The 27,805-nt window shown below is 38.2% G+C and overlaps 1 protein-coding gene across 1 annotated transcript; it reads right to left on the reverse strand.

Moving 5' to 3' along the window:
* Positions 1-386: 386 nt before the first annotated feature.
* On the reverse strand, positions 387-25,845 carry LOC127619669 (collagen alpha-1(XXVIII) chain-like). The gene is made up of 34 exons (XM_052092622.1): positions 25,725-25,845; positions 24,301-24,866; positions 24,076-24,096; positions 23,868-23,927; positions 19,990-20,043; positions 19,793-19,837; positions 19,641-19,667; positions 19,344-19,388; positions 19,212-19,256; positions 16,108-16,161; positions 15,943-16,011; positions 13,840-13,908; positions 13,585-13,653; positions 13,405-13,473; positions 13,240-13,308; positions 13,053-13,121; positions 12,824-12,892; positions 12,445-12,516; positions 9,277-9,345; positions 8,984-9,055; positions 6,434-6,502; positions 6,222-6,290; positions 6,060-6,128; positions 5,882-5,950; positions 5,248-5,316; positions 5,094-5,162; positions 4,859-4,927; positions 4,698-4,778; positions 3,720-3,755; positions 3,597-3,633; positions 2,938-3,492; positions 2,356-2,507; positions 980-1,253; positions 387-701 (listed from the first exon to the last, which is right to left on the reverse strand). Exons 1-34 carry the CDS (start codon positions 25,843-25,845, stop codon positions 529-531), a joined length of 3,525 nt encoding a protein of 1,174 aa, XP_051948582.1. The 3' UTR covers positions 387-528.
* Between the last annotated feature and the right edge of the window lie 1,960 nt (positions 25,846-27,805).

Consider the following 27,805-nt stretch of genomic DNA (forward strand, 5'->3'; position numbering starts at 1 on the left):
GTGATAAGGAACTCTTCAGATTCTTAATCTCATGTTTGTTAAATACGTGCCCTTCTCATGCACTGAAAGAGTTGACTCTTATATGACCTATGGCAAGTCATATGATTGGCACAGGAATGATTTATAATTGCAATTATGGAGCAATTATTCATACAATTTAACAAATATATATTTACAATGCTTTTAGAAAAATTGCATTTTTATGGTTACAACATAGGAAGGAATATAAAAAAGGAATGCACAAAACATTTTCAATGTGACTAGTATAAACATAAAAGTTGACACTTTGTTATCATTTAGAAAATAGAGCAGCTAAATCTAGTATATCTAACCTATGGTTTAAAAAATGTGTTGCTTATAATATCAATTTTGAAAGCTGATCTCCAGTCAGTGTGGGATTCGTCATTGTTCTCATAAGAGTACACGAGCAATGCACTAAAATGAAAATGTATCCGTATAGTGCATTATTGCAAAGTTGAAACAGCTTGATAAAGAAGGTATTTATCAAAGAAGCATTTTGAGGGTATGTTATGTCTGCACACAAGTTTTTATGCATATGTCCTCCGTCTCAAAGCGGTTGCTATTGCCTTGGCAACCACCATACCAGAACTGTGCACACGCGTTGGCCTCCGGGTCATAATACCACATCACACTATAATCCCTACATGGTCCAGGGTCCAGTCTCTGCCTGCAGCCAACATCTGAAACATAACAACAACACCATATATCTGAGGTGCTTCATATTATAGGACATATACACTTGTGTAACTTTTTCAATGTTAAATTAAACCTAAATTTTAATATGAAAAGTGTAACCTTTCTGACCAATCAAACACATCACTAACACACATACATAACATAAATGAATTACATCGCTAACATTAAGAGTTTACAAGGCAGATTATAAGGCTAGATTTTGTGCTTTAGTATTTAAATCATATTCAAATGACACAACTGGGGTGTGAGTGAGTGTGCTTACCTCTAACAGTTACATCGGGCTGTGGGGGAGGTGGAGGTAGTGTTTTTGGAGGTGGGATGATTTCTGGAGCATAACGCCAGTTTGCGGTTGTTTGGGTTCCCACTACAAAGATTGAAGACTGGGGACTCTTCCTGTCTCCAGATGGGGCAGCTGTTACCATAGGGAGTTCATTGACAGACCCATCAAAAAAGACTTCCCTATTTGGGTCAAAGTTGTCTTTATAGTCATCCAGTTGAGGGGTAGAAGGGGTCTCAAACTCTGTCAGATGTTCAACCTGTGGTAAAGAGAGACTTTCAGAATGTGTCAGGCTTTTATTTATTTTTTTTGCCCAAAAGAACACCAAGCACATTTGTAGATTTGTACTGGTAGATAATTATTTGAGTCATTTGAATACAGCTGCAAAAATCTGAATTTTTAAATGATGCTAATTAAATGTGTTTATCTGATTGCTGTAATAAAATTATGAAAATGAACTGTATGTTGTGGTTTAGATTATGCTGAGCAACCGAATAGTTACCTCTGGTAATTCAACACATACTGAAGTACAAGAATTGCAATGCTCTTTCTTTTTAATTACTTTATTATTTTGCTTAGTCTTACATTTTGTCCCAAGTAACCAGATGTGATATGATAAAACGACAAGGTGTCACCTTGCCTTTTTGATCTTGTTTTATTCTAGTTTTGGCAGGATTGTGACAGTTTCCTCCACCCATCCCTCAGGCTGTCTCATTTTCTGTTGTTTTCCCTCTCTCCCTCATGTTTCTCACAGGTGCAGCTGCAACCAGCATCGCCATGGCAGTGCTGATCCCGGCTGCTTGTGATTATTGGCAGCACCTGTCCTCAATCTGCCCTTCCTCTATATATTCTCTCCTTTGTCTTGTTTCCCCACCAGATAGTTGTGTTTCATTCTGTTCTCCTTTCTAATCTGTTGGATCTGTGAGATCTTGTTCTATTATTGGTTTGTTATATTTTTCATTTTGTCCTGCTAATGAGGTTTGTTTTTTGTTTTGTTTGTTTGTTAAATAAACATTTGTACATCTCCAGCACTTGGGTCCTTGCTCCAAATTTGGGGGCATGTTTTCAGTTTCTTGGTTTTTATTTGTGACTACTCTGCATAGCACCGCTTCCATTGACATGTTGTTTCTCCACATGTGTGTATATATAAACATCAAATATGTTCTGATTGGCTGTTATTGTGCCACGGTGTGTGCAGTTATGATTTGAACCCATGAGAAGTATTATAAAGTTCATATTTTCCTACTAAATAACATTTTACACAATGAAGCTGGATTACAATTTGGTTTTTTTTGTTTTTTCTGTTCAATTTGTCATTTTAATAAACATTAGACAGAGCATTGTTTTGTGTCTAAAAATACCTCTTTTCCTTCTGTTATGAAATAATTATTGGTGGGACTTCCAGTTCTGTCTGGAATTGAACCAGGCATCAAAGCTGGAAAGGGATTTCCATCTGGGCTGAATGGCGTTTCATCACGCTCGAAGATCTGACTTAGTAATTTACTCTCCAATGCTGAAAAAACAATAAGAAACAAGTTTGGTACTAGTATGAAATCTTTTTTCAGAGGGGAGTTTAACATCTATGGTGGGCAATAGATTTTCTCATTTTGCTGTCTGACTGAGGGGGCTTGGTTCGATTCACCATCCAACTGAGGTGGTCCGTGTTAGAAGTTTCTGAAGAGCACAAGGAAAGTCTGTCCCCCCCAAAATAAATTGTTATTTGCTGATTCATTCAGCAATTCTTTTTCTTGCATTCCTCTGCTGTTGCTCTAAATTCTCCTTGTGTTCCACAAGAATAAAAAACAATAATAACAGCATACAGGTTTGGACTGACATACGGGTGAGTAAATAATATAATTTAAATATTTGGGTGAAATATTATTTTAAAAGGAGCATATGATAACAAAGGTTAGCATTTTGTTTTCTCAGTCTGGAATACGTACTAGGAAGTGTCAAGAAGTCATTGATCATGTAGACATAATCGGCATCAGGATCAGAGGCTAAAATGTTCATCTCATTCTTAAACTCTGTGTACTGTGAGTCACTGCTGTTGACGATGCCAATCACAAAGATTTCAATCCCAGCATCATGAGCTTCCTCCGCAGCCTCCTCCAGACTCACTGCATCCCGTTTGTCAGCTTGTCCATCTGTCAAAACTACTGCGACCTTCCTCACACCCGGCCGGGCTGCTTGGAACAGTTGAGTGGCTCGGCGGATAGCGCTACCTGTGAAGGTACCCTCACCCAGGTACGGCATCCTGCGTACAGAAGCTTTGATGTCAGCCTGGTCGGATAGCTGTTGTAGGCTGGCCACCACCACTTCCACGTGACTGTAAAGCATCACTCCTACACGCGTGGCCTCACGACTCACAGACACACGATCTATTAGAGCATTTACAAAATCCTTCACCACCTCAAAGTTCTCGGGACCAACACTTTCTGAGCTGTCAACAATGAAGATCAGCTCCAGAGGACTCGTACGGCATGTAGAACCACATCCTGAGACAAGGCACAAAGAGTACAACACATCTGTCTCCAACTAACACAAATAATACAGCTTATAAAGAATGTTTTGTCTTGAAGTTACAGGGATGGTTACTAACCACACATTTCCTGGATTATTCGGATCACCTCTTCTCTCTGTTGGGTAAAGATAATGTATATAATTCATACAATATTTTTAAGTGTTCTGATGAAAGATTGAAACTGCTGAAGTTTAGACTCACCGATAGACCGCGCTCGCCCTTCTCACCAGGTTTTCCCTACAATATAAGTTACATTTTAGTTTAGTAGTAACTGTATAGTTTGTTGAGATCAAATTTCTCAGTATTATCACTCATATCTACATTAGCTGGAAACGTCTGCTTTGGGTATCTAGAAACGGACTAAAAGTGGGCCTCATCATGTCCAAGCAACTGAGACAAGTGGAGAAAATATTGGACCACAGATCCCAAATTTTCATAGAATAGGTTCTTTGTATTGCAGTAGTTGTCCAATGAGGGTATATTTACTTTTTTATTACGAGGATTATATATATATATATATACATATTATTATTATATTGCCCCCTTTGACTGGAGGTTGATGAGATTTCAGATTGCCCTGGTGTTCATGTGTTCAATTTGTTTTGTTTTTTAACTTTGGATTTTGCGTTCACAAGATAAAGGGCAATAGACTGCAACAGTCTGGTTCTGGAAGTAAAAATGTCATTAACATTTTCCATAGGCGAATTAATTTTAAACAATAACTCATAAACCTCTAAAGACAGACCTATAGTGAGCCCCGAGGTTGTTAATCGATGGTACATGCTTCTGTTGAATACATCAATTTGCCTTATTTCAACTTAATTGTTTACAAACATGTTTAATAGTGGAATTCCTAGTGAAGAACTACACTACCCATAATCCTGAAAAGAGATCCACCAATCAGAGTATCGCAGTGAACAAAGCCCACCAAACAAGTGCTACAGCGATTGCCCACTCACATGACACACTGCAAATGGTACAACAGAGTCGTCTCTCTTCACTCTCAAACAACATGTTTATTTACAAATATCTGAATTTTATTTAGAAGTGAGTAGAGAGATCAAGCGATGGGGTAAGAGAGAGAGAGATTTGATGCCACACACCTCACAGACTTCAGTTGCTTTGTTTGAGTTGATTGTGAGATGACAGTGGAGTGGAGTTCAGAAGCATGTACAGTACCTTGGGTCCTGTTTCTCCAGGTCCTCCATATTCTCCTCTATCTCCTTTTCTTCCACGCTCACCCAATGGACCTCGGTTACCCTGAAACCATCAGATTATGTCCTTGCATTTGAAAAGAACTATATTATAATACATTCTGGCAGTTTTTGAATAGCTGGTACCTTCTCTCCTGGTAGGCCTTCACCTGGAAGCCCTCTAGGGCCAGGACCCCCTTGAAACCCAGGCTCTCCCTGTGATGAGAACATGTTTGTTAAGATTTTAAAGCCATGCCAGGTCAAAGATTCAGTTGTATGGTAGTCTTGAATTTTCCTTGCCATCCAAGTCAAGCTGATTGAGCAGATTAAGCCTGCATGATTCTATGCACTGTATGATATTGGAATTTTTTTGTTTTTTTACCTTGGGACCCTGGATACCTTCTCCTGGAAGGCCTGGAACACCAGGGACACCAGGTTGGCCAACTGCACCCTGTGAAAATCTCAAATGTATTAATCAATATTGAATATATCCTGAGCCAAAAAACAAGTTAATTTAATTAGAGGTGTTTTTGAACCTTTGGTCCCAGCTGTCCAATTCCTGGAGGCCCTGAAGAGCCAGGAACTCCTGGTGAGCCCCTGTCACCCTGTGAACAACAGGGTTTCAGTTTAAAATAAAGACTTTGGTGGATTTCTGAAAGGTGAAAGGGTGAATTCTATAAAACACACTGAAGAAGATTTTATAAAAAATCTAATCATAACTATAATCTGTGCGTGGATGTTTACATTTTTTATTTTTTTTGTAATTCCCAATATTCATATTTCACTAGTTACACATGTTTTTCACTGTATTATTGTACAAATTATAATAATAATTTTATTTACGCATACATTTTAAGCATAACAGCAAATGATACCATGATGTATAAATACTTAATTTAAATAATGCATCACAATTTTGTTTACATTACATTAATGATAATGTGGGGGGAGGGGTTGCTTCATTGTCATGAACATTTATCACAATACAAAAAAATTCGATTAAAAAATGTAAACAGGTACATTTACTCTAAGCAAAATATAATTTCTTTTTTAGTTTTATTTCCGGGTGTAATATGACCAGGATATTTCTTAACGTGTTTTGTGAGATTCGCCTCAAAGTGATAATTTTGTGTGAATCAGACAAAGAAATAGACTGCTGTGTTGTAATACCTTTGATCCAGGAACTCCTTGTCCTTCAGGTCCAACTTCACCCGGTGACCCAGATAACCCTTGAAGTCCCTAAGAAAATATTACATGTTAATTATTAATATTTATTTTATCCACATACTATTTTTAATATTTTTTTTTTACATCAAGATTAAATCAAGACTTTGTATTCATCACACACCTGTGGCCCAGGATAACCCTTGCCCTTCAATCCCTGTGGCCCCATTGGCCCCGGATTTCCTCTGTCACCCTAAAACATGGCAACGCAGGCTTTTTTTTGCTGTAAACACTCCTATTAAACTATATAAACACTCCTATATGCTCATGTTTGTGAGAGTATTACCTTTGGCCCTGCACTCCCGACCCCTGGCTCTCCAACAGGACCCGGGGGACCTGTAGGTCCTGGCTCACCCTAACAACAAACATGCAAACACATAATGATAAAGAGAATGTGTACAGAGCATACAATGCCTTGTTTTACAGTTGCTTTGAAATGCTTCAGGAAAAGAATGGCTGACTGTAAAATTATTGGTAATTGGTCTGAAGTATGAGCACCTTTGAACCAGGTAATCCTCGGCCCGGAGGTCCAGGAAACCCCATCATACCTAAATTTCCTGGCTCTCCCTAAACATGAATAAAAATATGTTATTACTGTACAGTAATTGAATCTATCACAGCAGGTTAAAGGTTACAATGATTATATACAGTGCAGTAACCAGAGAAAAATTATACTGCTCAGAGTTGCTCTTTGAGACGTAATGGAGTTCTGTTATTTTACTATAAACTTTGTTTCAGATGTTTCTCCCAAAATTCCAAGACACCAAAATAGACCCTAAAGAGACCATTGTTGACATACAGTACATTGAAAGTATAGAGCTCTAAAATAATGTGTATAGCATAGCTCAGATAATTTGGTACTTTAAGTATTTGATAGAAAATGAGTAGATACTGAAATCATAGTTCCCCGTCTGTCACACACTCGACATTGGGTCAAATGAAGTGACACAAGGGGACTTTCTTGAAGGCCTCGTTTACCTCTGAACTTGAGAAAAGGCCAATGAGAAATTGGCAGACAGAATTTGCATGTCCCTCCCCGGACATAGGGGTATAAAAGGAGGGAATCATGCATCTGTCCATTCAGATTTTTTCTTCGGAGCCGAGCAGTCGTGCGATCAGCGAGCTGAGATCACGTCTGTTCCACTCACCTCTGCAGAGTGTTTGTTGTTGGATCTATTGTACATATCAGCGGCTTTCTCCTTCTCTGCACAACACAGCGTTGCTGAAAGAGTATATTTTCCTCACAAAAGAGTATAATTTCTTTAAAAGAGCACACACGCAGGTGTTGAACGTCCTTTTCAGGACACATCTTTTTAAAGATGCCCTTTCACCTCTGTGTAGTTCCTGGATGCGGTTGAAATCTCTCCACTCCTGACGGCCATAGACTTGTGTCTGGGCCGCGATCACACTGAGGCGGTGATTGTGGATGGTTCTTGTTTCCACTGCGAGAACTTAACCATGGTAACGTTGGGGTCGCGGCTTTCCCTCCTGAATAGGAACGCCACTCCAGCCGCCCCCCGCGTCGCTCCTTCTTCCTACGGGATTGAGGACGACCTGGCTGGCGATGGAGGTGATTTGGGGATGGCAGCAGGCTTGGTTTCGTCGGGTAAATCCCCACGAACTACCCGCCCCTCGACACACTCATTGACGTCTGTCCTGGCTCGAGAACGGCTCGCCTCACAGCCAGTCTGACTGGTCCCTCGGACCTGCCGTGTCGGATCATGAATTTGCCGCTGCATTGGAGAGCGCCCCGGCATCTGACGCAGAAGACTCGACTGGGCTGCCGCCTCTGGGTCAGACTGCCCAGTCTGAGGCTGACGCCCAGATGGCCGACATGCTTGCCCGGGCCGCCGTGAGCATGGGGATGGACTGGAACCCTCTGTCCTCCCCAAAGCCCTCACAGCTAGATGATTGGTCCACCACGCCAAGGTACTTAAAGATCTGCACTTGGGTAGTCCTGACCCGACGTGCTGAATCAAATGCGCTCTGAGACCGACCTCACCCTCTGGGCCACGAAGGTCGCAGCGCAGGCACTCGGGCAGGCGATGGCCACCCTCGTGGTCCAGGACCATCACCTATGGCTGAACCTGGTTGAGATGTGGGAGGTGGACAAAGCCTGCTTTCTCAATGTCACCATCTCCCACATCATGCCTCGCCACCATTCCAGTGTGAGCTGTGCTCCGTCTGCTAGCCGAGGGTGTCCCCTTGTGGCCTCTAAACGTCAGGCAGCTCCGCCTCAACCTGTGCCCATCTCTCAGCCCCAGCGTTGAGCACCTCGCAGGGAGCGCACGCCCCCTGTCTCTTGGACGTCCTCGACGACCCGGAAAGCTCTGAAGCATTCCTGAGACGGACGACCCAGGGAACGAGACGTTTGCTCCGGAGCTGGTAAGCAGACCACTCCTTCCCCCTGTGGTAGACCCGGATGCGGATCCCTCGCCTCCGGACCCACGACTGCTGTCCCCCGGCCGGCTGGTTCTGACGAGTCCAGAGGACACCTACACAGGACCTCCTCATCAGTCACTAACCCGCCCACTGCCGGATGTGGGGAGGGAGGTAAGTGCTTTGAGTCCTTTCTCAGCACCAAAGCCTCGGGAGCGCAACCCTACCTGCTCTGCCCCGCTACTGAGCCCGCAACGTATGTCAAAAATGATCATCCCCTTAGTGCCCCTCGTGCGGAGCTTGCGGCTTTCACTTCCCAATCCGTCGCGTTGGTTGGCCAGGACCTACGTGCGGAGATCGTGACCCTCTTACTCAAAGACTCGATAGAGCCTGTCCCCTCGCATCTTTACGAAGGTCACAGAGGGCATCTGCATACTCAACTACCATGACATATTATATATATATAAAAAAATAGCCTGAATATCTTAAAGATGTTCTTCACATGTGAGCAGAACTGTTGCTTATTTCTGAACACAAATTTTCTGTTAAAAAATCATAATGTCTGACATTCCAAGCCTCTAATCATGATGATAGTTACATTAACTCCCATATATATCCATTGCAAAAAACAGGTTGTCTGTGTTTCAATGGTGTCACTGTCCCACCCACCTTGGCCCCTGGTGGACCCACTGCACCAGAGCTTCCCAGGAGACCACGAGGTCCTCGTTCGCCTCTGTCCCCCTGTGGAGAGATTAACAAACACAACTTAAAGTAAGATTTTCCACTTAAATAAATGTAGTATTTGACAGTATTTGATATATAATTCAGCATTTTGTTTATAGAATAATCACAATTATTTTATTTTGTACATCCATATTTAACTTACAACTAAATCCATATAATGTGTGACAGAATGTTAAAATAGAGAGTATTAAACACTATTAAATGGAAAGTCATTGTACCTTCTCACCAGGAATTCCTTTCCCTGGTGCACCCTCTGGACCTCGTAAACCTGACAAACCCATCTCACCCTAAAGTTATTAACAAAATATAGAAATGTCAGCATCAGTAAACACCCATAAACAGAGAAAAGTATTGAATGCTCTGGTGAAATTATGTAACATTATTAATGCTTAGTTTGGATCATTGCTATCAAAGCAGGTAAAAAAGACTGCTATTTACAATGGCAACTAAATTAATTTGAACACTTAAGTCACACTTAAAAATGTACAAATATCATATATCTTTACACAATATCAAACCAAATGGCATTCATTTTAAAGAACAATAGCACAAGAATACTTTCAATTAATAATTTCACAAAGAATAAGTTTAATATTTGGACATTTTGTGTGTGTTAGTGGAACATGTACACAGTTTATGTGATGAACTATACCTGCTTACTCTGCTAAAATACCTGTGTAAGCTTGAGGGCAACTGACTTCATATATCTTCTAAAACTGACTTTGGTAGAACTTGGTTAAAAGTAATTGAAGAAATGGCTCAGAAAAGTGAAGTTAGCTCTGGGGAAAGCTCTAGAATCATTTGTTTGCAGATGCCAGTTGGTTTAATTATTATGTTGTCAATTGCAATGACATTCAGCCATTTTTTTTTAAGTGTGACAAAGACTTTTTGGGGCCATTGTAGATTTAGGATCACGCCTCTTAAAGTGACCAACCATTTATGTATATATATTAGGGCTGTCAATCGATTACAATTTTTAATCAAATTAATTACATGGTGTTCCGATTAATTAATCGCAATTAAACGCATATACAAATATTTGCTGAGAAAGCCCCTCATATAACAATAATTCAAAATATATTGATTATACATATTTATATCAATATATAATGATACATAGTTATCTTTAAATATTTAAAATTATATATATATATATATATATATATATATATATATATATATATATATTCAGATAATTAAAATGCATTACATTCTTGTGGCAGAAGAGTTAATCATTGATAAGAATACAAAATCGGCTTCAGAATACAATGTAATGTTTACTACCATATTATTGATCATAAGTCAATCATTGGCGTACAGTTCACAGCAATCCATTTCACAAGTGAATCTGTCAATCAGTTGGAGATTTATTATGAGGGCTTGTTTAAGGACCAGTCAATTTACACCTGCGTCAGACATTTTTTTATTTTAATTTTATTAATGCTTACAAAACTTTTACATCTAGAGCCAAGAGGTATATTAAAACAAACAATAACAAAAAGGAAAATAAATAAATAAACAGTTTAAATAAAAATATAAAATTGTTTACATATTTCAATACACTTTACATCTTTCTTGTTACTAAAATTGGAAATTGTTCTTGGGTATTGCTGAACGTCTGAATTAAAAATTAAAACAAATGGTTTTTATGAATACTAAACTTTGCCAACAAAAGCAGAACATTAATCAAATAATATTCCTTATGAAGAGACATGTCATAGCTAAAAAAAACTAATAAAACATTTTCAAAACAAAGTTGAAAGCTGGGAATAATATGATCTCTAACAATCTTGCAGAAATCAAACCAAAAACAAGTCGAGGAGGGACAACTCCAAAATAAATGAAAAACATTTTCCGCCTGCAGACCACAAAATGTGCAGAATATTTCGACATCACAATTAAATCTCTCTACAAGAAAATAATTAGTGAGGTAGTACTTATAAATAAGTTTAAAGGAAATTTCTTTGATTGTATTCGTGATTAATATTTATGGGTAACTTCCAAATTTTGCACCATCTCAATCCAGCCACACCCTGCGTCAGACATGCTTATGTAGTGTCTCGGGTGCATTGCATTATAAACATAAAATGTTTAGATCACTGTTTCAAGTTAAATATAGTTTAATACTCAATCTTTAAACACATCTTGAGATCCTTTAGTTTGCATTTGCACTCCTTCAAGTGTTTTGAACGAAACAACGTAACGCATGTCTGTGTTTTTCTGCCTACTGAAGTGTTTTCTTCACTGTATAAACTGTGCGTTGCTCATACAGCTGAAATTTCACTTACTGCCCTCTGGAGTAAACAGGTGGTACTACAAGCTTGTATTTCTCAGGAATCTTCCTTATTATGGTCCAGGGGCATTGCAATTAATTGCATACATTTTTGCTAAATCGACAGCCCTAATATATATATATATATATTTTGATTGGCACGTTATTTTATCTACATATTTTAAAGGCATTGATTTATTAAAATTAGCCAACATTTAAATTAGAAGCCCAATATGCATGCTTTCCAATTCACTATGTTGGCCTTTGCTTATCAGTCTGGTGTAATAGCGTTGGGAGACCACAAGAGGGCAATATGACATTTACTGAATCACACACACAGGACGAGCTGAAGCGGCACAGGAGAAGAAGTGTTGGTACTTCTTCAAGAATGAACAAAATGACATTGATGATTTTGCAGGTTAGTGAAACTGGTGTAACTGCGCAAACTGAGATTAGAAATGGCGATGTTTACTAAGCAATTTCTCTGTATGTAGCTTTGAATCGGTCTTTCATTCCAGCTGTCAAACCAAACAATTACATACTTTTAACTGAAAATACATTGTGTAGGCTCTATGAAAGATACATGTGCACACTAGATCATCCAGTGATGGCTAGTGTAAATAATATTTGTTAACACAACTTTGGTAACGTGTGAGCAGCAGAGTAAATTAAAGGTGGATGCACACCAGATGCATTTCTATGATTATCACAAATATGATAATGATTTGTGTCGAATTTAATGGAAAATGATGCGCTCCGTGCCCCTTCAGAATGTTGATGCTGAGCGTTGGTGGTGTGTGTGTACCTTTGTGGAAATTAAATAATTGTTTCTAATTTTAGAACACGCCATGATGTACACAAGATACATCTGGTGTGCATCCACCTATAATTTACTCTGCCGCTCACACTTTACCAAAGTTGTGTTAAGAAATATGCTTGAAGAGACAAAGACTATTGTGCAACAAGCAGCCAATTTCAATCTGAAAAAATCCTGATATACATCGATAATCATTTGGAAAATCTTAAGATTATCGATGCGTTAAAAAAGGCATTGATCCCAAGCCTAATATATTTCTATATATATATTTGAGTACGTGGTAACCAGTTGTCATACCTTTGGACCTACAGGTCCTTCTTCTCCTGGAATGCCAGGAATACCAGGTGCGCCGTCTGATCCAGGCTCCCCCTAAAATCACAAAACCAATTCACCACCACTTCATAAAACATTTTGATACCATACTGGACATGGGTTACAGTCATGGATATCATTTAGTTTAGTTTGCAAAAATGTGTTTAAAGAAATGCACTTACAATGGAATTTATCGGGCTACTGTTGTACAATTGCAGGCTTCATAGACTTTCAACATATTTTTGCATGTTGTTTGTTTTTGCAAACTGGAATACGAGTTTAACATTGTTCTCTGTGGTATTCAACAGCGAGCCAAAGAGCTTAATTTAATGTTGTATTTAATATAGAATAATATTCTTCATACCTTTGGTCCTGGTTCTCCAATTCCTCTCTCACCTGGCTGTCCAGGGTCTCCTGGAAAGCCCTGATCTCCCTGGGAATAAATTTAACAGTAATAACAAACTTAACACAAAGCACTTATAAGCCCAAAGAGACATTACCTACAACTAATCACTGAACACTTGCTAATGTTATTTTGAAATTCAATACAAAACCGTTAAATTCACACAATTAATTGAAACCACACAATGTACCTTAGGGCCAACCATGCCCACTCCAGAAGGACCTCTTGGACCAGATGGTCCTATGGGCCCCTGATCTCCCTGTTGTGAAATATGACAGAGCAAAATATATTTTCATAATGAAGGATGTGCTGTGATTCTCTGAAAAGAATACATATCTGTGAGTTCAGCCTATGGTTAGACAAGAACATTGCTTTGCCTTTTCTCCCTGGATCCCAACTCCAGGGAACCCCATCAGTCCCGGCAAGCCAAGTTCCCCTATGTTACCCTACAGAAAAGAAGAATTAATGCTCAGAGCAGTATGAATAATCACTAAATTAAACTCAAGAGCAACATGTGTTTTTGGGAAGGTGCCATACTGTACCTTCTCACCCTTGATGCCTAACCCTGGAGGGCCATATACACCCTTAGGACCCTCAAAGCCTCTGTAACCCTGAAACCATGGCATAATGAACAATTAAGCTAATATAAAAGGATAATTATGACTCTACAACCAATCACATATCAGGATAGGTGGACGGAGGTGTCTACTGTCAACTCTTGCCTTTGACCCTGGTAACCCCTCCCCTGGAAACCCTTGGTTGCCTTGAACTCCTTGAGGTCCTGTTGGGCCCTAACAAACAGACACTAAACATTAGTAGCCTATATTATAATATAAACACTCACTGGATAAGATGCCTACTTGTTGCCAGATTGAAACATGATTGAGGATGTGAAGCTCCCTCTAGTGGTGTGACTGAAGTATCACTTCAGTTCAACATGAACAGCAATGACATATCGTTATACCCTGTAAACTTACAGGTAATCCTGGTTCTCCATAGCCAACAGGTCCAAGGGGTCCAGGTCTGCCCTGGCTGCCTTTCTCGCCCTTAGCAAACACAAAGAGTTTACATGAATATGTATAAATGCAGAAGAGTTTTTTGGGGCTGTAATTGTCTACTATTTCTCTAAGGGGTCATGTCATGAGAAAAATAAAAATACATTTCAGGATTCAAAATGTAATCCCCACTGCAATAAAAGCATTTATTGAAACCAAGCTTCAAAAATGCCTCGTTCTCTACTTCTGCAACTTCCCTATGTTACTAGGGGGCTTAATAATTCATGACCATCTCTACAGTAACAACATGCCTGCTTAAAATCCTCGCAACCGTGGCCACACCCACTGGTGCACTGTTCGTAAAGAGAGAGAGCAGGAAATACATACCTATTGTGGCCTAACTATTCCTGAACACCAAAAAGGGACCCATCTGGACAATTTTGAATATGTTTGTATATAAACATGCACTGGACAGATGTCTTTGACCATTGTCATGTATCTTGCACTGCTTTTAAAAGACGCAATGTCATCTCTGAAAAGGAGACCCCATTTTGTTTTATTCAGCTGAGCTACTTATCACAAACACGTCCTGGATGCCTTCTTGAATCCATCTGTGTAATTTTTAATTGTTGGTGTATGTAAACATGATCAAGACGGATGTCTTGATCAAGATCCGTCTTTCGGATGGGACGTTAAACCGAGGTCTTGACTCTCTGTGGTCATTAAAAATCCCTAGGGCACTTTCTCGTAAAGAGTAGGGGTTTAACCCCGGTGTCCTAGCCAAATTCCCCCATTGGCCCCTATCTATCATGGCCTCCTAATAATCTCCATCCCTGAATCACTCTACCATCTCCTCTCCACCAATAGCTTGTGTGTGGTGGGCGTTCTGGCGCACTATGGCTGCCGTTGCATCATCCAGATGGATGCTGCACACTGGTGGTGGTTGAGGAGATTCCCCCTATACTATGTAAAGCGCTTTGAGTTTGAGAAAAGCGCTATATAAATGTAAGTTGTTGTTTTTGTCTGATTTGATGGCGATGTGCACCTCAGTGCACAATGATACTGTAAAGTATGTTTGTACGTCTAGTTCACCGTGCTTTCTACTTTGTATGTGCAGATTTTTTGGCTCATATCAGCGTAGGTTGCTTGTGAAAAGTCCAAATACAATTCAAGCTTTGCAAAGGAACTGTTATTGAAGGATGGGGCAGTTAAAAACACTTGGACCCCATTGCAAAACCGTGAGTAAACAGTTAAGTTCACGAATGTTTCAAGTGTAATGACTGTTTGATAGTTTATGGTGCTGCTGTGCTTGGGATATGTGGGATGTTCGTTATGTGTAAACCCTGAAATGTAGTCGTATAATGTTGTAGAGCTTGTTCATTCTCTTCTATTTGAGTTTCAAATATGGCTGTTTTTGAGGGGCTGCACGATGTAAGCCAATCATAACAGTGGCCGTTTTCGTTGAAGTTTAAAGGAGGCACTGAGGCCAAAAACCGATAGTTTCAGGCTGATGGCCAGAAGCAGGGTAGAAAATTATCATATATTACTAAATTATGACTATTTAGGTGCAAAAAATCTTGCTAACATTATCAGTGGACCTCAGGGAAGATAATACAATTGTATAAAAGTAGAGTATGTTGTGAACCTTTTAAGTTTTTTTAAAGCTACATTGCAGAATTCTGGGCTCTGAAATGTACCACCAATATGAACCCGCCAACTCTGACAAACAATTATTGTATGCTTACCACAGTGAATCAGGGTAAGGCAAAAACGCGTCTTTGAACACCAATTTTTTTAATTATTTTTTATTGGTTATTTCTAAAGAAAAATTAAACAAGAAATCTTCCATAGTTAAGACATTTTAGCATTTTGCAGTTCACTATAATAGAACTGCGATGTACAAATAATCCATGTAGTATCTTAATGAGTATGATGTCATGGCTAAATGTATAATAATTACACAAGAATTAGAAACATTTTGATTACATTATGTAGTTTGTAGTGATGCAGTTTTAGATTAATTATAGCGTGTCATATATGACACTGTGGACACAGACAGAAATAAATAATCAATCATTTAATTACCTTCGCACCAGGAAACCCAACCCCTGGATCCCCCGCAGGTCCAGTAGGTCCACTAGGTCCTCGTTCACCCTGGGGAAGTTGTTATTGTTATTTGTTATTTATTGCTTCTTGTTTACCATTCATAAGACCACATCACATCCACAAGGTGTAATGTAATGTCCTTACTTTAGGTCCGACAGGTCCCTCAGGACCAGAGTCACCAGGGCTGCCACCTGGTCCCTAAAACAGACAAACAGTCAAGTATTAGTCCATATTACATCCTTCAGTAATCATTGTGATGTATGAGATAGTTGTACTTATTTCGTGTACTATGGATATCACCTGAATGTAACAGTTTGAACAGTATGCTTGAGCTGGAATGTTGAAGAAGTCAATATGAGTTAAGACAGTCCTGGCTCAATAGCAGGTAAGCATTATTGACATCATGTTGTGTGTACAATATACACTTATAATTAAAAGTCTATGGGCATTGCACCGGAATAAACTTTAACCTTGTGTGACATCGCGTACACATAAGTGGACGTTGTATTTTGCCTTTGCTATACGCAACGCATAATTTCAATTAATTTAAACAGACTGATCTCAGTCCAGTCACGTGGCAAAACAACATGGCGCCAACCACAGCAGAGTTTGTCTTTGGGAGAAAACTAATTACGTTTTTACATTGAAACCTATTTGAGTCAAAAGATTAGTCTCTACTTTCATCTGATACGCCATTTTTTAAATTTGAGCGATTAATCGCAAAACACCACGCTGCTATACGCAATGTACACTAATGTGTACTTAAGTGCATTTTTTCCTTAGAATTAGATATCTTATATTTACTGTGCATTATCACATTGAGAAGCAATCAAAATCATCCAAATGCTGAAAAAATGTTGCTTTCAGAGGCTTTATATGGAGTTAGGATGAAATTGAGGTGCATTTTGAACTCTTCTGAGACCAGTGCAGACAGACAGCACACTGGAGGTTAAGTCATTCAATAAATAGGGAGCAAGGGAGCATCTTATATCTCTCTATGCAGCTCAGTGCATTCAATACAAACTTCCTATCAAAAATGTAGTTTTTGGCTGCAGATGATATATGGACAATGGTAATCAGTACATAGATTCAGAATTTATAATTTTATTTTAACATAAACTTATTGGATGAAGCTGGCCATTACTTTGAATCAGAACAAATTATGCAAATTTCTGATATAATGTCTGTAACGTTCTAAAAATCATGAATGGCAAACAATCCTGGAAACAAAATAAACAATTTGATCATTCAATTCTGACTTTCTATAGCTTGTTATTATTTAAAATTTCATAACTTAGTCCTGCTGTCCACATGTTGTCGTACATTTTTAAGAAAACTATTTGCTCTGAAGTTTGAATCCAGGATGTGCTGAGTGACTCCAGCCAGGTCTCCTAAGCAACCAAATTGGCCCAGTTGCTTGGGAGAGTAAGGTCACGATTAGGGGTTATCACTCTCAATGGGGCTTGTGGTAAATTGTGCATGGATCGCGGAGAGTAGCATGAGCCGCCACATGCTGTGAGTCTCCGCAGTGTCATGCACAATGAGTCACGTGATAAGATGCGCGGATTAACGGTCTCAGAATCAGAGGCAAATGAGACTTGTCCTCCACCACCCGGATTGAGGTGAGTAACCGTGCCACCACGAGGACCTACTAAGTAGTGGGAATTGGGCATTCTAAATTGGGAGAAAAAATAAAAATAAAAGGGAAATAGAAAACGCAAAAAACAGTCATGCTCGCGTCTCGCAAGACTTAAACATTATACATGTCAACATGATATTGATAGTGAGATAAAATCACTTGCTAACTTTGTCTGAGTAAAGTAATATCCAGACTTTTAAGCTGAATTATGTATCTTTTTCAGTGTTAAAATACTTTTGTCTATCCCGTCAACACAGACAACAATAAGTATGTAATTTGTAGGTAGGTTTTCTCATAAAAATTCAACACTGTGTCTTATTTGAGCGACCCATCCAGATGACACAGCAACAATGGCTTGACCAATGGCAAGATTTTTGGGTGGGACTATCTGTTTAATCAACAGCAGACAGGGAAGTGTTCAAAAACATTTGTTGAAAACAATGTTTGTTTTTGCAATTCCATTTGGTGAGGCTAGTGGTACAGAAATGACACACTTCAGAAGGAAAGAAGCTAGTAAACCCTGTAACTTTCCCACATTATGTGCAAGAATAAAAGAAAGGGACCATTAAGGTAGAGACAAATCCAATTGCATGAATTACATCGGTAATGTTTAACCAGGAGTAAATCCACCAAGAAAAGAAGTCCTACCCCAAAAAGGATAACTGACTTTACAGCTCATACAATGTAATTTTCTTTTTACTGAAGAATAATTATGTGCTTTTACAAAATATGAGCTTCACCTTTATGCTTTTAAACACATTGTAAGTCCATTATTATAAACAGTTAGTTGTTAGTTTTAATAAACTGAGGAAGGTATACAATTATTTTCAGTTGTGTTGAAACTTGTATTGAACCTGAAACATTCCTTAAAAGCTTTAGCACAGACAATGTTAGGGTCAAATCTAAAAAGCATAGCTGCTTTACAAAAAAATGGACCCAGACAAGGATTTCAAAGCAAGTCATGCCATCAATTAGACTGTGTTTTCTCAGGACACATGGATTCCCCATCACCAGAGCCCAGACTGTGTGGGAAATGGAGGCAGGAACCAGCCTTTCTAAATCTGAATATCCTCAAAAAAGGAGGCTACTCTCATCGCACCAAAACCACATGGACAGAAATACAAGGAGGGGGGCTGGCGATAGTAACCTCTGTCCTTGAACTAATCCAGGTGGACAAAGAAAGCCGTCAGAGTGCAACAATACAGTGTAGGCCTGGATTCACATCTTTCATCTTTAGCAATGCAACATTACTGTAAGGATAGCACTTAATCCCTAAATCACATTCCATAGGTGCAGGGACATGAGAAGTGATAAGACTATGTGAGCTCTAGTTGTCAAGCATTAGTGGAAAATGTGCATAGTTATTGTTAATGACACCTGTGTGAACTGGAGGGGAGCTTGAGACCAGTTAAAAACAATTTAAAATGTTCTTCACAACATGTGAAGTTGGTTCAGAGAAAAGGTTTAGCATCATTTATTAGCTTTTTTGTCTAATACAATGACTTAAGTGTCCACATATAGGATTTTCGGGGCCACTGTATAGGTGTATATCTAAAAACCATATGAAACATGTAAATCTGCATATATTTTATAAATTGAAATGGGCAACCTGATCTCCTCTTTGCCCTCGTTGTCCTGGAGGTCCGTCTGGGCCCTGTGGGAACACAGAAGATCACCATTATGACACATTGTGGACCACAGACACTAGCACAGATTCAAATAATCATTTCCTAAAACCTACTTGATCTCCTTTCAGTCCCGGGGCGCCACACTCTCCTTTACCCCCCTACAGAATGGAGAGAGAGACAGTGAAAGTGAATTCCATACTGTCCGATATTATGTAAACATTCAACCCTCTGGTCTGCTGCGATGAGCTGTACTGACATTTAAAAGCAACAGTCAAAGTCAAAATGCTTCCATCATTTGCTGATGAGTATTTCATAAGCTATTTCTATATTACTTATTTATTTATTTATTCATTCATTTATTTTCACTTAAATATTAATTTACTGAATTCTCAAACATTAAGTGCACTTGCCTTTTCTCCTTTAGTTCCTGGTCTTCCCTGTAACAAAGAAACAAAGAGACATAATTGCTCATAAAATGTACCAACCAATAAAACTACTATGAAATACTTATTTTCATAATTATTTGAGGAACAATAACAAGTGATATAACAGGATTTAGTACCTTTATACCCTCCAATCCTGGACGTCCATTTAAACCCGAATCTCCCTATAAATAAAATAAAGTAAATGTAGAAAAAATTATATCTAAACAGGTTTTTATAATTATATATATATATATATATATATATATATATATATATATATATGTACATATATTTATATGACATAGAATTAGTTTATCACAATGAGAAGACTTACTCTAGATCCTTTTGGGCCAGGAGCCCCGTCAAATCCTGGATCACCTGGTTTACCCTAATATATCCAAGAAAATACATATTGAGCATATGCATCTTAATAATACATGTTAAAGATCACAGATGGAGTCACTGGAACTGGTATAACTGAGACAGTAGGGTCAACGTTTCTGAGATCAGATCAGAATTTTCATTTATGGGCGAACTATTCTTTTAAGAACTATCATAAATCATACATGGATAACATCAGGTTTTTTTTTTTTACTTTTCATTTAAGTTGTAAGACAATTTCTACTGAGAAAAAGTGAAAAGAATGCAAAATTGGAGACTTTTTAATAGTGGTCTCAGACTCTTGAACCCAGTGTCGGGGAAGCTACTTTGAAACTGTAGTTTGACAAGCTACAAGCTACTCATAATTTTGATTAGTTAAGCTACAGTCAAGCTACTCTTTTGAAAAAGTAGTTAGCTACATTGAAAATACATAATGAGGCAATATATTTTTTTTAATGTTATTTCATGTTACTTAAATTGTTTTTAATGTAACCAATAATATTAATAACAAAATGTACACTAATGACATTTTTAATTGATGTATTAAATACATTTAATGTGTTTAATTAAATATATTAAATGTATTTAATATATTTAATTAATAGTAACATTAATACATTTAATAATGGTCATAAAATTAAATACAACACTATTAAATAAAAACAAAAAAGATCAGACGCCATTAAAACATATATTTTTTTACTATACGTTTACTTTTCAGTCCTGCTGTGGCCAGCTGTAGCCTACTTCCCTAAAGATCAACTTTTTCTGAAAACTCTCCTTGGGCTGACATTTTTGTTCTTGTCACGTAATATTTAGTGCGGATAATCTGTGAATAAAGACTCGGGGCTTGTTTCTCCCCTCACCTGGGTTCATGCTCATCGTATTTTTTTTGCCATTGACATGCGAGTGCAGCTTTACAGGTCACATACAGATGTTGATCTGCAAATATTTGTTCAGGTCCAAAAAAAGTGGACGGATGGTCATCCTAGATTGTTGCATAATAATACATGTCATAAATAATTTATTTTACCAATCTTTTTATTCATTTTACATGAAAATAATAGTTAATTAAATGCTAAGAAATGGAGAATCAAATAGTTCTGCATGATAGTAATTATTATAATAATGAATATATATTATATATTTATAAATATAATAATAATAATAATTCACTCGCTGCTCCCAATAACTCACAGATGATGAGAAGTGAAATAAATATATTTAGAACAAAAACAAAATCCCTCAAAAGGCAATAATAACGTTTTTAATAATTGTATTTAAAATAGTAAAGATAAATATGCTGTTGTGTGATCTATTAAGATCAAAGTGTTTCATAGAAGAATAAAATGGTGTTCTTTTATCATTTTCAGATTGACTTGCCCCTGTACGTCTTGTAAAGGTAAACAAACTGTGGTTGCTCGCTTTACATAACCATCAGACAATCTCTTCTTATTCAAGTGAGCTGTAAGAAGCTCTCAGTAGATGACGGTAATTCACTGTTTTTGTTTGTGATCTGTCATTACAAAAGAAGAAGACGACGCTGTCTGATTCTGATCAGCAGACAGAAATACGCCGCCAGATCGTCGGAAGTTTTGCCAGTAAAGGTTTGGCTTCTACGCAATAAGGAAAGCTATTAGTTATAATCTGACCAACATGATGCAGCGTTTACACCGCTACTTGCTGGAAAAAGTAGTTCGCTACTGGAAAAGCTTCTCTGTTTTAAAAGCAGCTGAGCTACTGAAAAATTAGTTAAGTTAGTAGCGTCGCTACATGTAGTTAGCTACTCCCCAACACTGCTTGAACCCCTCTGTAGGTGAATAGCTACAGTATTATTGATGAGGGCGAAATCTGTACCTTCAACTCTTTCAAGTTCTATCAGAGTTGGTTGGATTGACCTCTCAATGAACTCTGCATAACCTGAACTCTCACTTCTGTGAGAATTATTCAGCATTGATGCAAACCTTTTTGTATATCCCCACTAAATTCTCTAGTCTTGCTCTTTAAGCCCTCTCTGCAGCATTTGGCAAAAAACATACACATATTTGAAAGCACTTTTGAGCATAGGGCCCCTTTCAAAAGCTTTAGCACCTGTTACACTTGCAGTGTGGGAAACACTTCCTACTCTTGTATGTACCATGCCCTACCCACCCCTGAATCCATCTGCTCCACCCTGCCTCCATTTCACATTGTTAGATCAAACACAGCTCTGAGGGAGGATTACTGCTGTATAACAGTTCTTTCTAAAAACACAGCACACTGTGTGCATATATTGTCCTTTGTCCTGAGTGCAAAGTTTTGATCATTTGTTTATTCATGGCCTCAGATCAGGCCAGGCTCCTCACAATCTTTGAAAAAACTTTTTTTTTTTTTTTTCACATCACATGAAATAAATATCAGTTTTGAGGAATTTATAGTGACCAGCAGGTGATTGTGAGGTCAACCATGGGTGGGAAATGTCTAGTGTATGGGTTCTGTCTTGCGTTGTCTGCTTCTTAGAATGAGCAGGATTTCTAAAAGTTATCATTATTTGGCATGGTTGGGGAGTAACAGAAATCATGTAACGGGATTACATATTTGAAATACAAAATATAAGTAACTGGATTCCACTACAGTTACAATTTAAATCATTGGTAATTAAAATACAGTTACATTCAAAAAAGTATTTTGATTACTGCAGAGATTAATTTGCATTTTATTGGCATTTGTTTTATTTAATATTTAGTCCTTTCAGATGGAAAACATTTATACATATAAATGATGCGATCTAAAATGCATTTGAACAGCGGTGAAACACTTTCTTATGATGTGTTACATTCATACGAGCAGACAGAGAAGTAAGTTTGAAGTAAGTTTGGATGCACATGTTACCAGACACAACATTTTTTTGTAAAGAAAATTCAGGTTCGGGGCCTGGGTAGCTCAGTGAGTGAAGACGCTTACTACCACCCCTGGAGTCACAAGTTTGAACCCAGGGTATGCTGAGTGACTCCAGCCAGGCCTCCTAAGCAACCAAATTGGCCCGGTTGCTATGAAGCGTAGAGTCACATGGGGTAATCTCCTCGTGTTAGCTATAATGTGTGGTTCTCGCTCTCAGAGAGGCGTATGGTGAGTTGTGCGTGGATGCCGGAGAGAATAGCGTGAAGCCTCCACAAACGCTACTTCACCATGGTAATGCACTCAACAAGCCACATTATAGGATACACGGATTCACGGTCTCAGACGTGGAGGCAACTGAGATTCGTCCTCCGTCACCCGGATTGAGATATCATAAAATATATGATGAGTCACTACACCACCATGAGGACTTAGAGCGCATTGGGAATTGGGCATTCCAATTTGGGGAGAAAATACAAATAAATAAATAAATATTCATGTTGGATCATAATTTCTATTTTTCTAGTAAGACCTTTGATATTAGGGCAAAAATCTTATTCTTGATAATCATTTTTAAATTGTTTTCCTGTAAAAATATCTAAAATTCCTTAAAAGAAGATCAGTTAGATTAATCTTGTATTAGAAACAACACTGCATAAGATATTTGGGTTTTTCAGAGAATGTATTTTTAACATGTGTCTTACTGTACTGGCAGAGTTTTTAATAGTCAAAACAAGTGAAAAATGACCAATGCTGAAGAAGTAATCCAAAGTATTTAGAATACCTTACTGATCTTGAGTAATCTAATGAAATACATTACAAATAACATTTTACAGCATGTATTCTGTAATCTGTAGTAATTCTGTAATACAATTCAAAAGTAACCCTCCCAACCCTGTTAAGTGGCTCAAACTAATTGAGAGGGATACACATTGCATAAATATATAAACTCACTAGATTTCCTGGAAGGCCTCTCTCTCCTTTCTCACACTGACATGAGTTTGGTTTTGGACACTGTAAAAGGAATAAAACGATAGATACATCAGAAACAAGACACCAAAGGGACAATATGCCATCACTATACATTTTATAAATCATATTCATGTTTAAGAAAAAGTGACCTGCAATATTTAATCAGATAATGTATATGAATTGTACTCACAGCTGTGTTAGCAATTTCACTCTGTAAAAGAGAAAAGACAGCATATGCATATTTGTCCAATTCAATGAAAGTAACATTCTCGCATTCTGTATAACATCTCCTTTTATGTTCCATGGCAAAAATAAAGACATACAGTTCTGGAACAAAATGAGTTTGAGGAAATGATGACAGAATTGCTCTATCTTCTCCATCCTGGAGAAAACTGCCCTGACTACAAACACTCACCAGTTCCCTGAAGAGCTTGTCATCCAGCTGTCGGTCAGTAAGGCTAAACAGGTGCTGCTGTGGTGGTGCACTGGCAATGGACCTCAGTCTACCATTTCCCTGCTCATCTCGAGTGGATCCCGACAGCCCGATTACAAACACACGAATGTTGTGGTTCTTGGCATCTGCAGCTGCAGTCACAGCACTGGGGCTGCGCGGGTGGTCCACACCATCTGTCAACAGAAGTGTGGCTCTTAAGCTGCTGGCGGCCGTCTCTCGGGTGAAGAGCTGTGTGGCATTAGAGATGGCATACGCCGAGTAGGTGCCATGGCCGATGTAGGCCATGCTGTCAACTCTGCTTTGGAACACGTCTATGTCCTGCCAGTCTCTGAAGTTGTGCTCCACAGAGACAGTGCTGCTGTACTGGAGGACGGCGAGTCTCACCCGCATACGCCAGCCTGGTACCTGCAGCTGCATCAGTCTGGTGCTGAAACGCAACACAAAGTCCCTCTGCCTCTGAAACATAAGCATTGAGGCCTTCTCTGAACTGTCCACCAATAAAGCCACCTCCACCGGGCAAAAGAGAGCTGAAAATGCAAGAGAATAAAATTTGAACATTAACTGTTTTGGAGAAAATTCCTAACAACTTTTCTGTCTGGGTTAAAAAAGACCCGGTAGAGTCAGTTTTTAGAAGTGGTTCACTGGGGGTTCATCCAAGAAACCTCTACTTGCAGCAATGCAAATGTTCGGAATATACTGTTAATTAAAGCTGCTAGTTTAGGACCTGTGAGGAGTGTTTTTCTCAAATTAGAGACTCTGATGTACTTGTATTCTTGTTGTTGTGCATTTGGGTTGTCCACTTCTCTCACTGTCCCGGTTCGATCAAGTTTGTTTTATATCACGCCGCCAGCATTGCATGTGTGTGTGTGTCAAGCAGGGCCATAGCAAGGTAACCTGGGTCACTTGATTGTACATTGCTCTGGGCCCCTTTCCTATAAAAAATACAGTTTAGAATTCGTTGTGTAATGAACCACCCGGTTTGAGGCGAGTCACTACGCCACCATGAGGATTTAAGAGTGCATTGGGAATTGGGCATTCCAAATTGAGGAGAAAATAAAACAAAATAAATAAATATTCATGTTCAATCATAATTTGATCCATAATTGTATCCAATTTGATCAAGAAAGAAATAGTCTTTATTCCCAAATCAGATATAGTCAGTTTGAACAGGAAAGCCATTCCCCCACAAAATTCACTCCGGGAACTCCGTTCCCCCACGTTCCACCCCATTTTCAGCCCTGGATGGATGGGTGGATCATTATAGGGAAAAAGTGACTGGATGGATGGACGGATGGATGGATTGATCAGATCATCATAGGGAAAAGAGTGACCAGAGAGAGAGAGAGAGAGAGAGATAGATAGATAGATAGATATTTACTTCTTACTTTTGACTTCATTTTGGATGCCGCTGTTGTCAGGCTTTTGTCTGTTTTTTCTCCTTTTCTGGCTTCTCACTCTATAGGACAACATCAGCAACACAAGGCACAGAATCACACCACACTGCATTCTTACTGCTTATTTTCACCTCCAACCTACAGACAAAACAGGTTATACAATGTAATAACATTTAAAAATGCTTTATCTGATCTATATTAACAACATATCTGTTTTTGTAAGTTTAAACATTCTTTATTATGACTAAATCAACCTGAATACATTAGGTTACACCAACAAAATAATTGTATAAGGATCAGATCGAGTAGAAATGGATCCTTACTGGGAATTTAAATTTTTTCAATTTTTTCCAAACATTTTGAATATATGCCAAAAATAATGAATTTGGCCCTTTTAGGAAAAAACATTTAAGTACATACTAACTGACAACTCCTCAACAATAGCATTGCAGAATCATTGTAGATGCAACTCTCGAAATCCGTATTCATGGAAAAATCTTGTTTTCATCCAAGCCATCTCCACTACTGTTTTGATTATTTCTATTTGACTATTATCCTCTACTATGTTTTGAATATTTTGAGTCCTATAGATTTTAATTGCAGTGGTTAATAATGCAGTTAGATATTAAATCAGCCAATACAATACAATTTAAGATGGCCAAAGGTTCTACATCTAATAATCTACATCTTGACTCTAGGAATTATGAGGGGTCAAGAGGGGCATATCCTGCGAGCTGTCCTGAGTCGTGCACAGTCAAGTACGTGCACTGTCATTTTCAACCCTGAATCTGCTCCAAAATCAGTGCATTAGTGCAAAGTGACACAAATGTGCTGCAATGGTTATTACGGTTATTTTGCTTACAAATATTTCCATTTTATTAGATCACAAGAATTTTGTTCATTTTATTTTATGATTGTATACTTTTTGTAGCTTCTAACACCATGGTAACCATAGTTTTTGCCAAAATACCCTAGGTAAAGCAGTTATTGTTTCTATAACACAACTTTGGGGAAAAATGGTACTAGCCAAAACCATCAGATTTTGAAAGCTTCAAATACTGCTATATTGATATAAAATTGTACAGCAGTAATGATAACTATGTTGTTTAATTAATAGAAAACAAATACATACGTATCATTGAAATTCATACATTGCATCATATTAACATTATAATAAAACAGAAAATCACTCAATCTGACTCTGTGCCACAGTTCAGATCATTTTTTTCACAATGATTTTACATGTCATACACAAATCAAAGTCAAAAATATTTTCAGTAAAGTAGATGATGTGTGCCTCCACACATTCAACAAAATAACACATGTAATATGAAAACTCAAAAATAGGAACTTATTATGGTGGTCTATTTACCCCTACCAAAAATGTTCACAGCAGTTCTGTCCGTGTCCTTAATGTCCACTCTATAATAATCCAAATCAATCACAGGGGTCCAGTTGCATCCTCATCATGAGCGATATCACAGTATGAGCGGGCTAGAGGCAGAATAATCAAAGTTTCATTGAGTCCAGGTAAATAGTCTCTGAATAAAGAAATAATACTCTCTCTATATTCTCCCTCAGTGCTCAATGTGCCAGTGTCCTGACAGTTACCGCTGACTGCTCTGGGACTCATAGTGTTAAAACCCCCTTAGGTCTGTGGACTGGGAGGGCAATTATTTTGACAGGGTTAATTCCTGTATCTCTGAAAATTACACCTCTCTTATCAGTTTACAGACATAATGGTGTGCAGTATGTTGGAAAAAAAGGAAATGTGTCTTAAATTACAGTATATATTACAAATATAGTAATTGCTTTAGTACTTACATTTATAGGACTGTGTTAAAGGCAGATGGCAGAGGAAAATCATCAGAGAAATCTGCAGGTCTAAACTGGATTTTTTAGTGTCCTCAAGCTATAAAAAGAATGCCTGTTAAAAAGCAGAAGCCTGCTCTCACCTAATAAATGATGTAACTTTTTAGTAAGAGTACTTTATATTTATACTGCAGATTTCGTTTTCTTATCTCCACAGTGATCTGTTCTTTTTCAAAAATAATACACTTTTATTCAAGGTT

This window comes from Xyrauchen texanus, chromosome 26, assembly GCF_025860055.1.
Source record: "Xyrauchen texanus isolate HMW12.3.18 chromosome 26, RBS_HiC_50CHRs, whole genome shotgun sequence".
Classification (NCBI taxonomy): Eukaryota; Metazoa; Chordata; class Actinopteri; order Cypriniformes; family Catostomidae; genus Xyrauchen; species Xyrauchen texanus.